Source organism: Brassica napus, chromosome C2 (assembly GCF_020379485.1).
Source record: "Brassica napus cultivar Da-Ae chromosome C2, Da-Ae, whole genome shotgun sequence".
Classification (NCBI taxonomy): domain Eukaryota; kingdom Viridiplantae; phylum Streptophyta; class Magnoliopsida; order Brassicales; family Brassicaceae; genus Brassica; species Brassica napus.
This window is the reverse complement of record NC_063445.1, coordinates 41,440,819-41,451,465: the sequence shown is the minus strand read 5'-3', so window position 1 is coordinate 41,451,465 and position 10,647 is coordinate 41,440,819. Positions and strand designations below refer to the sequence as shown.

General features: G+C 44.1%; 3 protein-coding genes across 3 annotated transcripts; 2 read left to right on the top strand and 1 right to left on the bottom strand.

Annotated features, from left to right (window-relative positions):
* Positions 1–1,915: 1,915 nt before the first annotated feature.
* Positions 1,916–2,963, bottom strand: LOC106455043 (protein RALF-like 18). Its single transcript, XM_048747589.1, has one exon. It carries the CDS (start codon positions 2,941–2,943, stop codon positions 2,623–2,625), a length of 321 nt encoding a protein of 106 aa, XP_048603546.1. The 5' UTR covers positions 2,944–2,963; the 3' UTR covers positions 1,916–2,622.
* Positions 2,964–5,501: 2,538 nt separating this feature from the next.
* Positions 5,502–6,905, top strand: LOC106349963. Its single transcript, XM_013789921.1, has one exon. The coding sequence runs from the start codon at positions 5,502–5,504 to the stop codon at positions 6,903–6,905; it is 1,404 nt and encodes a 467-aa protein (XP_013645375.1).
* A 27-nt stretch (positions 6,906–6,932) lies between these two features.
* Positions 6,933–9,890, top strand: LOC125582401. Its single transcript, XM_048749081.1, has 4 exons — positions 6,933–7,655; positions 7,791–7,877; positions 7,966–9,756; positions 9,876–9,890. The coding sequence occupies exons 1-4, from the start codon at positions 6,933–6,935 to the stop codon at positions 9,888–9,890; spliced, it is 2,616 nt and encodes an 871-aa protein (XP_048605038.1).
* Positions 9,891–10,647: the final 757 nt, after the last annotated feature.

The window sequence follows — 10,647 nt, the reverse complement described above, 5'->3', positions numbered from 1 at the left end:
ACTCCGTTCTTTTGGAGTAATATGTCAAAAATTTTGTTGATGAAATGGGTTCCGCCGTCACTTATGACTACTCGGTGAATTCCAAACCTCTGGAAGATAATGCTTTTGAAAAGCTTAATAACTACGGACACGTCGTTCGTTGGGGAAGCTACTGCTTAGACCCATCTTGACACATAATCAACAGCGACTAGTATGTATTTGTTCCCATACGAAGAAGGGAAAGGACCCATGAAATCTACTCCCCAACAATCAAAGACTTCTACCTCCAGAATAGATTTTTGTTCCATTTCATGTCTTTTACTGATTTTCACCCATCGTTGGCATCTGTCGCATTGTGCTATGAATGCATGAGCATCGCGAAACATGGTCGGCCACCAAAATCCAGCCTGGAGGATTTTTGACACCGTTTTAAAGGTTTCTAAATGTCCAGTGTAGTCGGATCCATGGCATTGGAATAAGATATCAGGGATTTCAGTTTCGGCGACGCAGCATCTATATATCCCGTCAGAGCAATGTTTGTAGAGATATGGCTAGTCCCAGTAATTTCTTTCTTGTATACCCTCTTAAACCTTCGGGGTCTACGTCAGGAGCTAGATAGTTCACTATTTCAGTGTACCAAGGTGTATCGCGTAAACGTTTTTTGACTGCGTGCATTTCTCGACTCAGACTTCCTTCTACGGGAGAGTCATGTTTAGGAGATATGGCGTTGCAGGCAACATTGATTTTTCTATCGCAAGTAATAGTTATGGAAGAAGTTTCTTGGTTTTGATCATCGGGAGTGTTGATCGACATAGCATCGTCGGCGTCTATCAACGGCTCCTCGGATGTAAGACATATGTTTCCAACGAATGAATCTGTTCGGTAAACGTTTTCCGTTTGTAAGAAATCGTCGATAGGAACGTCATCTTCTATTCGTATCTGGGAAAGGTGATCTGCGACTCCGTTTTCTACTCCTCTTTTATCTTTAATCTCGATGTCGAATTCTTGAAGTAGAAGGATCCATTGCAGGAGTCATGGTTTCGCGTCTTTCTTCTGCATTAAATATTTTATTGCAGCATGGTCGGTGTGGACAATCCCTCGCGAACCAACTAGGTATTGGCAGAATTTTTCAAATGCATAGACTACAAAGATGACACCGTATCAAGAACCCCTTCTCTGGAAATCATCCGTAAGCAAACCAACAAAGGTCCAAAGCTCGGAAGCAAGCCCATCTACAAAGAAAAGAGCCCAAGGATATCATGACGGTTTAACTTCCATACGCGGGAAAGGATAAATACTAAGCCTTGGAGATGAAGATAAAGATGGAGCGAAAAAAGGAATATTCCCGAGAAGAGATAACTACGGCCCGAGGATAGAAAAGGAAAGCGCGAGCCGACTTAGAAGGGATATATAAGAGGAACCAATAGAGGCTTCAAAGGAGAGAGACGGGGAAAAGGACTTAGCATCAGAATCGAACTACGTCTAGCTTGATCCTCGAAAAGGGGTACGTAGGCAGCCTTTCATAAGGTTCAGTCTGAAATCAAATCAAAACCTTTTTCGTGTCTTTTTTCGTCTTTTGTTATCGAGCTGCGACTCAACTAGGTTTAAGGGTTTAGGTTGCTAGAACTATGTAACTCGCTGACAGCTCTTGTGGCCAAAGCTTTTATCATCTTTTGTAATGATCGCAAAGCTCTTACGCGGATTCGAAATAAGATCAACTTTTTCTAAACTCGTTTATTGTCTTTACATATTTTCCGCATTTATTTGCTCACTTGCCGTTGGCTCTCGCAGAGAATCGGATCCCTGGAAAATTAGGGTTTTCCTAACTTTCTTAATTTAAACGGAAATCGACAGTGCAATTTGGGTTCCCACGCATGTGTTCAACGGAGAGAAAGCTGTGCTTCTAGTCTTTTCACATGTGACTGATTCTCTTTGCCTCTTGTATAATCTTACTATTAAGGATTAGATCTATTTATTTTAGCAAAAAAAAAAGGATTAGATCTATTTTCTGTAACCTAAAAACAACTTTTTGCGGTACACCGTCCCGATGTAACTCTCAGATGCACCTTTAGAATCAAATTAATATATTTATCCTAAATTTAAAAAAATGGTGAAGGATATTTAATAGAAGTTTGTCTGGACATTCGTCGGGATATATCCGCTGAGAGAGCTGTTGCGTTCATGCCTTTGATATTTATTGTAGTGTTCTGAATGAAGTGTTATGTTTGGCTTTAGATTGGCTATGGAGATTCTTACTCTACAATATAAATTATCCTTCTATAGTTTTTTATTAAAAGTGAATATAGTAAAAAATAATCCTTTCAACAATTCTTCCTCAAATATGTCGAGAAGTTCTCGTAATCATCGTAAAATTAAAATTCCAAAATTTTGTATTTTTCCCTCAGTTCTAGTTTTATCATAGTAGCTGTAAATTATACAATTCAGTTAGTTATATGTGCAATTTTTCTTTGACCCATGTGAATTAGATCTTACTGAAGATAGTAGAAAAATTTAATATTACTGAAGATACCAATCAAAGGTAATAATACAAAATACATTAACAGAAAAGTAAATATTAAGGGGGAAAGAGAAACAGTTTTTTTTTTGTGTTGCAAAAAAAATAGAAATTTGTATTTATGTTGTTTAATCCGTAAGCCGGTAACATTTTGTAGCGAGAGTACAACCTCGCCGGTATGGATTATCCGGTCGGTCTCGTTGACCATGTTGTTTTGCTGGTACGTTGTGCTTCAATGCATCGTAGTTTATATATCGTGTCGCTTGCAAGACCCTACGGCTCACATCCAGACCAGAACTCATCTTCATGGTCTCTTCTTCTCCACCTTTGATGCAATTCCCACCCAGCCAGTCACATTTTGTCTTTCGAGATTGGACAAATGTTGGACATAAAGCCACCGAGATGGTCCCAACGATAGCGATGATCAAGAACTTCACAATATTCATCATTGATGTCAAGAGTGTTTAAAATGGAGAGTGATTGATTTTGTTACTGATTAGAGTCCAGAGGTTTGTAATTAAATACTTGTTTTAGTCAACATTTATATAAATGTTGTTTTTTTTTGTAGGTTCATCTTTTATGGCAACATATTCATTTGTATCAACATGGTTCCTGGAATACTTGACTTAGTAATTTTGATTTTTTTCATTTTGAGTAAAAAATCTGGTCTTCATACCCAAATTATAGCAATCTAATCTTTGATTCATTGTACTTGTTTTCATCTAAAGAAGACTTATTGAAATTAAGCGAGTCGATTCGCAACCGGTTAAAATTTAATATTGATTGCCATATTCTTTTTTTTTTTTGTAAACAAGGCTTTCATTAATAAAACTGAAAAAAAAAAAAAAAGTTTACAGACATCAGACACAAGGTTAATAGGGTCCAGCCCAGTTATACATCCCAATTAAAAAGAACCATAATTGAAACCCCAAAATGAAAGTTAGAAGCCCATATGAGTAGAGGGATGAAGCCCAGTTGAAAGTCAATTTGAGAGAGAGGGAGCTTTCGTAAGAACTCAGGAAGAAGAACGACGACGACCGTTCAAAAAACCAATCAATTTGAGTGAGAAAACCATAATTGAAGCATCTTTGATGAAAGGGAAGGGTTTGATATTCTGAAACTTTGAATTTGGTTTCTAATCTGGAGATCAATGGTCTTGATGAGAGAGTCCACCGATCGAAACGTGTTAGCATGCAGTCGTTGATTCCGTTCTCGCCATAGCCAGTGTTGGACCCGAATATGACCCTCAGGTGAGGTACCGATAAGCGTGAGCTAGCATGTGGGTTGCGATAAGCCCATCATAACAAAGGGAGCTGAAAGCCGAGCTGACGACTGGACCTGGGAGACATCATAGCAGAGGTCACGACAGAAAGTGAGCTAACACCTTAAGAGACTCGGTCAAAAGGAGCCTAAAGCGAGTTCCGTAATTGAAGCCGAATATCTCGGAGAACAGTTGAAGGGTTGCCAACGAAACCTAGACTATATAAAGACGGAGAAGATAAAAGACAGGCCATCTCTTTCCATATATCAACTTTTGTACTAGATTAAAAGCATTACGTATTCTTTAGTAATCATCTCAAGATACATCCCTTTGTATTCATCATCTTTCAACTCATCAATAAAATCATATTCATTCTTCAAGTTTATTTACGGGATTCAGCCCACGATTCTCATCCATCTCTCTTGACCTAACCTAAATCTAAGAAGTGAAACCTTGTCTCTCACAATTGGCGCCGTCTGTGGGGATAAATAATCGAATCCCTTTCTCTAAAGCTTAAGGATGAATCCATTAGACGGAACGAATCCATCTAACCCCGATCAATCGAACCAGAGCAATAGCTCACCGAATCGCACTGCTCCGGGGGCAAATAACCCGAGAGCCTCTGGAGGGACCAACTCTGGGTCCTCAGCCCTCAATAACCCATCGCATCAATCCGCTCCGAACCAAACGGAAGATCAGCTTTCTGAGATCCGTCGGATGATGCTCCAGTTAGTGGACAAAGCTCAAGAGACCGAGCGAACGGTGCAACAGTTAGCCGAACGGCAGCAACAGTTCGAAGAGATAACCAGATCTCAATCCGCAACGACCCAACCGTCCGTCCACCAGGGAAGAGGAGTCACTTTCCATGAACGGTTAGCTGACCCTTCCTTCCCTAGAGAGCGCCTGAACTTCTCCCCTGATAGCCCAGGTGCAGAAGGGCAGGAACCTGCTTTCCAAACGCCTCGCGCTAGGACAGCTCCTGCGTTTACCCCTCCTATCACCAGCACCATGGGGAGCAATGTAGCTACAACTAGCTCCATGCCTGATCAAAACACCGGTGGGAGCACCCGTTTGCCTCCACCGCCACCTCCTTCCGGGTCTGGAGCAGGAACCAACATACCGTCCGGGGGCAGAACATCAGCTTCGGTGTTTCAAGCTAGGGTTTCAACCCCAAGCACAGACGAATACCAAAGGACGGATGCTGATCCTGCAGCTCTCCGCACTAACCTCGCTCGGAGCCTAAGGACCAATGAGCGACCTATTTCGCCAGCTAGCTGGGAAGACGACCGAGCTCGGTCTCACCAGGAACCTGCTCGCCGAGTATCTGATAATGACCCAAATGTCCTTCCCTTCGAGGGACCTGACGCAATTCGTAGGTACATGGAGCGAACCCACGCAGCTCTCCAGAAATTGGGAGCTCAAGTTCACAAGGTAACGAGCTCAGCTCCCGAAATCGAGAGCTTAATTGAGGAGACTCGTAAAACTCCGTTCACCGATAGAATTGCCAACTCTTACATAAGAGATACTCGAAAAATTAAGATTCCTGAATACGATGGGAACGCAGACCCAAAGGCCTATTAAAGAGCCTTCCGATTAGCTATCGTTAAAGCTCACTTCACAAAGGAAGAGTGTGATGCAGGATATTGCAGAACATTTGCCGAAAACCTGATCGGAACAGCTCTCGAATGGTTCTCCAGCCTCGAGCCGAACTCTATAGACAGTTTCGATCAATTGGCTAACGCCTTTATGAAGCAATATTCAACTCACATCCTGAAACAAGCGTCTGAGGCTGACCTCTGGAAGATCAGACAAGGACTGGGAGACTCACTGCGAGTCTACATCGAAAAGTTCAGAGCAGTAAGAACTAAACTCTCGAATCCCAACGATCAGGTAGCCATTGAGGCTCTTAGGAGAGGTCTCTGGTATAAATCAGGTTTCTTCTCGGAGCTAACGCTAAATCCCCCTCCAACTATCGACGACGCCCTCCATAAGGCCTCTAGATACATTACCTTGGAGGAGGAAACGGCAGCATTAGATAAGCTCCACAGAAAACCCCAGAGTCACCCGAAAGGCGAAGCCTCCGATGGAAAGGGACCTCACAAAAGAGGTAGCTCCCGAAATAATCAGACCCATGGAGAACATTCTTACGTAGTCGAGGAAGACAAGGAAGAAAAACCTGTCGCCGCGACAGCTAAAGCCCCCTGGTCCAAAGGTTATGACGAGAGCAAACATTGCTCTTACCACGATCGAAAGGGACATTCTACCGAAGAATGTTGGGACCTCCAACGACAACTGGCTGCTAAATTCGCAGCCGGAGAAATAAAAGATGTGGACCTCAAAAAGCCACAACCTTATCAGAAGAGAGGTCCCAGAGATAGCTCTCCAAAACGCGAGAGGTCACCTGAAAAAGAAACAGACTCACCACCCCCAGCTCCCAAAAAGAGAGTCGATATGATCCTTGGAAAGTTTCCACAAGGAAAAAGCCTACAAATCAAGGCCCTCTTGAGTAAACCACCTCCCCAATCGAGCCCTGGCTCAAGGGTCGATTACATCCTTGGAGGGTCCGATGTGTGTCAAGACTCCGTTAACTCTATTAAAAGTCACGTACGGAAAGCTGTGTCAAACACTCAGTCCAAACCGACCAAGCCTGAGTCTAACACTAAGATCTCTTTCTGGGAGAGTGAGACATTAGACCTCGATAGACCTCATGACGATGCCCTTGTCATAACATTAAATATAGCATGGTACGAGGTACCTAAGCTCATGATCGACACCGGAAGCTCCGTCGATCTTATTTTCTACAACGCACTAAAGGGAATGGAAATAGACGACTACGAAATTGTCGACCAGAAATCCAACCTCGTAGGTTTCTCAGGTGAAACAGCCACCTCATTGGGAACAATTAAGCTCCCAATTATAGCTGGCGGAGTCATGAAAATGACCAACTTCATAGTTGTCGACAAACCATCCCCTTTCCACGCAATCCTCGGAAGGCCTTGGATTCATAAGATGAAAGCAGTAGCTTCAACTTATCACCAATGCGTGAAATTTCCAACAACCAACGGAATAGCTACTATACACGGTAGCCAAAAGATTTCAAGGATCTGTTACCTGGGAGGATTCGAGATCATAAAAGAATCCCCCCAATAGCAATTACAGATCCAGGAGAGTCGCGAAATGCAAAGAAATATCCGAGGTCCCCCTAAGAACCTCACCGAAAAAGTTAGCATCGACGACTCAAATCTTGAGAAACAGGTGAGCATCGGATCCGAGCTACCTCTCGAAACCAAAAAGGAGCTCGTCGAATTCCTAAAACAGAATATCAAAACCTTTGCATGGACCACCAGCGACATGAAAGGCATAGATGCAAATGTCACCACTCATAAGCTCAATGTAGACCCTACTTTTAAACCGATCAAACAGAAACGTCGTAAGCTAGGTCTAGAAAAAGCCCAAGCTGTCAACGACGAGGTCGATCGACTAACAAAGGCCGGGTCCATCCGAGAGGTACAATACCTGTACCTCGCCGTGTCGGCAGCTGCAGTCAGCGGAGTGCTAGTACGAGAGGAACAAAACGAACAGAGACCTGTCTATTATACTAGCAAAAGCTTAATAGACGCCGAGACGAGATATCCCACCATGGAAAAACTAGCCCTAGCAGTCGTGACAGCTGCCAGGAAGCTGCGACCTTATTTCCAATCGCACTCGATCATAGTAATGACCTCACAACCATTACGGACGATTCTGCATAGCCCTAGCCAATTCGGACGATTAGCCAAATGGGCTATAGAGCTCAGCGAATACGACATCGAGTACAGACCCCAAGCAGCAGCAAAAGCTCAGGTCCTCGCCGATTTCGTTATTGAGCTAGCATCCGAACATCTAGACCAGGAAACAGAGGTTCCGAAATGGAGCCTATACGTGGACGGAGCCTCGTCAAGGCAAGGCTCCCGGTGTCGGTTTAAGACTAACCTCCTCAGCCGGAGAAACCATCGAACAATCCTATAGACTTGGATTTAACGCTTCCAACAACAGGCCAAGTACGAAGCACTAATCGCTGGATTAAAGCTCGCCCTGAGCCTCGAAATTCGGGAGCTAAACGCCTATAGCGACTCGCAGCTGGTAGCTAGCCAGTTTCGCGGGGAATACGAAACAAGGGACGAAAGAATGGGGGGCATACCTCGAGGTCGTCCTAAACCTCACAAAGCAGTTTGACAAGTTCGAGCTAACGAGGATCCCACGAGGGGAGAACTCCTCAGCAGACGCGCTCGCCGCGTTAGCTTCCACATCCGACCCTCTCGTAAAACGAATTATACCCGTGGAAGGAATCGAGAAGCCAAGTATCGACATAGCTACCAAGGCTGAGATGGATAGCAAACCAAAGGAAAAAATAGAGGATAACAGCCTCCCGACGGTAGCTACCCAAGTTTTCACGACATTCTGGTTCCCGAAAACTAGAACACGCAGCTTTAGAAAGCACACCTCCAGGAAAGCAACCCAGAACCCGAAAAACAACGACAAAAGTGAAGGTACTCACCGAAGTTCAGACTCCCTAGAGCCTAACTCTACGAGTACCTCCGGGGGCACCATCCAGACCTCGGAACCACTTGTCTATAAAGTCCAAACAAGAAGCCGCACCGCTCTTAAAAACGCATCTAGGAACGCTACACAAACCACAGGGGATAACGAGGAAATTGGAGATATTCCTCAGAACCTAGAACCTACTCCAACGAATATCTCCGGGGGCACCACGGCACCAGGTCCCGAACAGGAATCTCCCTCCTCTCTTCACAACAAAGTTGTAGGGAGAGAAGACTGGAGAATACCGATCATGGATTACATCCTAGAGGGAAAAATTCCACCCAACAAGTGGGAGGCTCGAAAACTCAAAGCTTTAGCAGCAAGATACTGTATAATCGAGTCAGCCCTCCACAAACGAAGTGTCTCCGGACCTTACCTAAAATGCGTTCACGGCCTAGTAGCTATGAAACTCATGAAGGAAATGCACGACGGTTCCTGTGGAAACCATTCCGGAGGCAGAGCCTTAGCCATCCGAATAAAAAGACAAGGCTACTTCTGGCCTACCATTATCGCAGATTGTGAGGTCTACTCCTCATCGTGCGACAAATGCCAAAGGCATGCACCGATCATACACCAACCAGCGGAAAAGCTGTCTAACATATCAGCTCCCTATCCGTTCATGAGGTGGTCTATGGACATTATAGGTCCATTAGTACCTTCAGGGAAAGGAAAGAAGTTACTAAACCTCCTGGTCCTAACCGACTACTTCACGAAATGGATTGAAGCTGAAGCTTTCCAACAAATAAACAGATTCGAGGTCGAAGGATTTGTTTGGAAAAACATCGTATGCAGGCATGGCGTCCCATACGAAATCGTAACCGACAATGGAGGACAGTTCATATCCCACGACTTCAAAAGCTTCTGCGATAAATGGAACATCCGCCTCACCTTCTCATCACCTCGGCGACCTCAAGGGAACGGACAGGTGGAGGCTGCCAACAAATCAGTTTTAGCAAACCTCAAGAAACGCCTAGAAGCCCAAAAGGAGCTTTGGTCGGAAAAACTACCCGAAGTACTATGGGCCTGCCGAACCACCCCACGAAAAGCTACAGAGGAAACTCCCTTCTCCTTAGCTTACGGGATGGAAGCTGTCGTCCCAGCAGAAACCACCGCAGGTAGCCTCAGACGGGAGCTCTGCACCTCAAATCCCGCAGCTAATAACCAGCTCCTGATGGATAGCCTCGACTTGATCGAGGAAAGACGAGACCAAGCCTTGCTTCGCATTCAAAATTATCAGCAAGCAATGGCACGACACTACAATTCCAAAGTAAGGCCCCGACAGTTCGCCGTAGGGGACCTAGTGCTTAGGAAAGTGTTCGAAGGAACAAAGGAACCGGGAGCTGGAAAGTTAGGAACCAACTGGGAAGGACCCTACCGAATTATCCACATAGTACGACCCGGAGTTTACAAACTCCAGAAGGTACGAACCGGGGTACCTGAAATCCGATCGTGGAATGCCACGAACCTCAAAAGATACTATCATTAGGTACCTAAAACCCCTGAACTACGTTTGGCTTGATCCCTTGACTGGGTACGTAGGCAACTCCGTCATGAGTGCAGCCCAACCTCTTCTCACCAACCTCCTCACCTAAGCCAAAGGGGCAGGTGTTACCAAGAACACTTAGCCTAAAAATAGTTACTGTGTAAATAATCTGAATCATGTATTCTCTGATATCTGATATTAATAAAACGATTGATTCAGTTTCGTAAACATCAAAGGTCTTAAAACCCTCCAAGAAAATTTAGGTCCCCCTAAATCGGGACCTAAGCTCAACAATCTCGAATACATTCAGGTCCCTAAAAACCTGAACCTAAGGTCTTAAAATCCTTAATACACCCAAAGGTCTTAAAATCCTTAATACACTCAAATGTCTTAAAATCCTTAATACACCCAAAGGTCTTAAAATCCTTAACATAAACAAAGGTCTTAAAATCCTTAACAATCAGCAAGGTCCTAAAATCCTTAACATAAACTAAGGTCTTAAAATCCTTAACAATCAGCAAGGTCCTAAAATCCTTAACATAAACTAAGGTCTCAAAATCCTTAACAATCAACAAGGTCCTAAAATCCTTGACAACTGCTAAGGCCGTAAAATCCTTAACAATCAACCAGGTCCTAAAATCCTAATCAAAACCAAAAGGTCTTGAAACCCTTATCAAAATCGAAAGGTCTTAAAATCCTAAAGAATCAGGAAAATCCCGAAATTCCTCAATTCCATCCGTTAAACTTCAAAGGCCTCGAAGTCCTTCGAATTAACTCAGGTCCCTATAAATCTAAATCCAGGTTCCTACGAACCTGAACAACCAGGTC

Excerpts from the sequence above, each read along its gene's own strand:
- LOC106455043 (XM_048747589.1), bottom strand. The coding sequence starts at position 2,943 with ATGATGAATATTGTGAAGTTCTTGATCATCGCTATCGTTGGGACCATC.
- LOC106349963 (XM_013789921.1), top strand. The coding sequence starts at position 5,502 with ATGAAGCAATATTCAACTCACATCCTGAAACAAGCGTCTGAGGCTGAC.
- LOC125582401 (XM_048749081.1), top strand. The coding sequence starts at position 6,933 with ATGCAAAGAAATATCCGAGGTCCCCCTAAGAACCTCACCGAAAAAGTT. Across the intron at positions 7,656-7,790 it reads ATCTAGACCAGGAAACAGAG|GCCAAGTACGAAGCACTAAT; the intron begins GTTCCGAAATGG and ends TTCCAACAACAG. Across the intron at positions 7,878-7,965 it reads CCTATAGCGACTCGCAGCTG|TTTGACAAGTTCGAGCTAAC; the intron begins GTAGCTAGCCAG and ends CTCACAAAGCAG.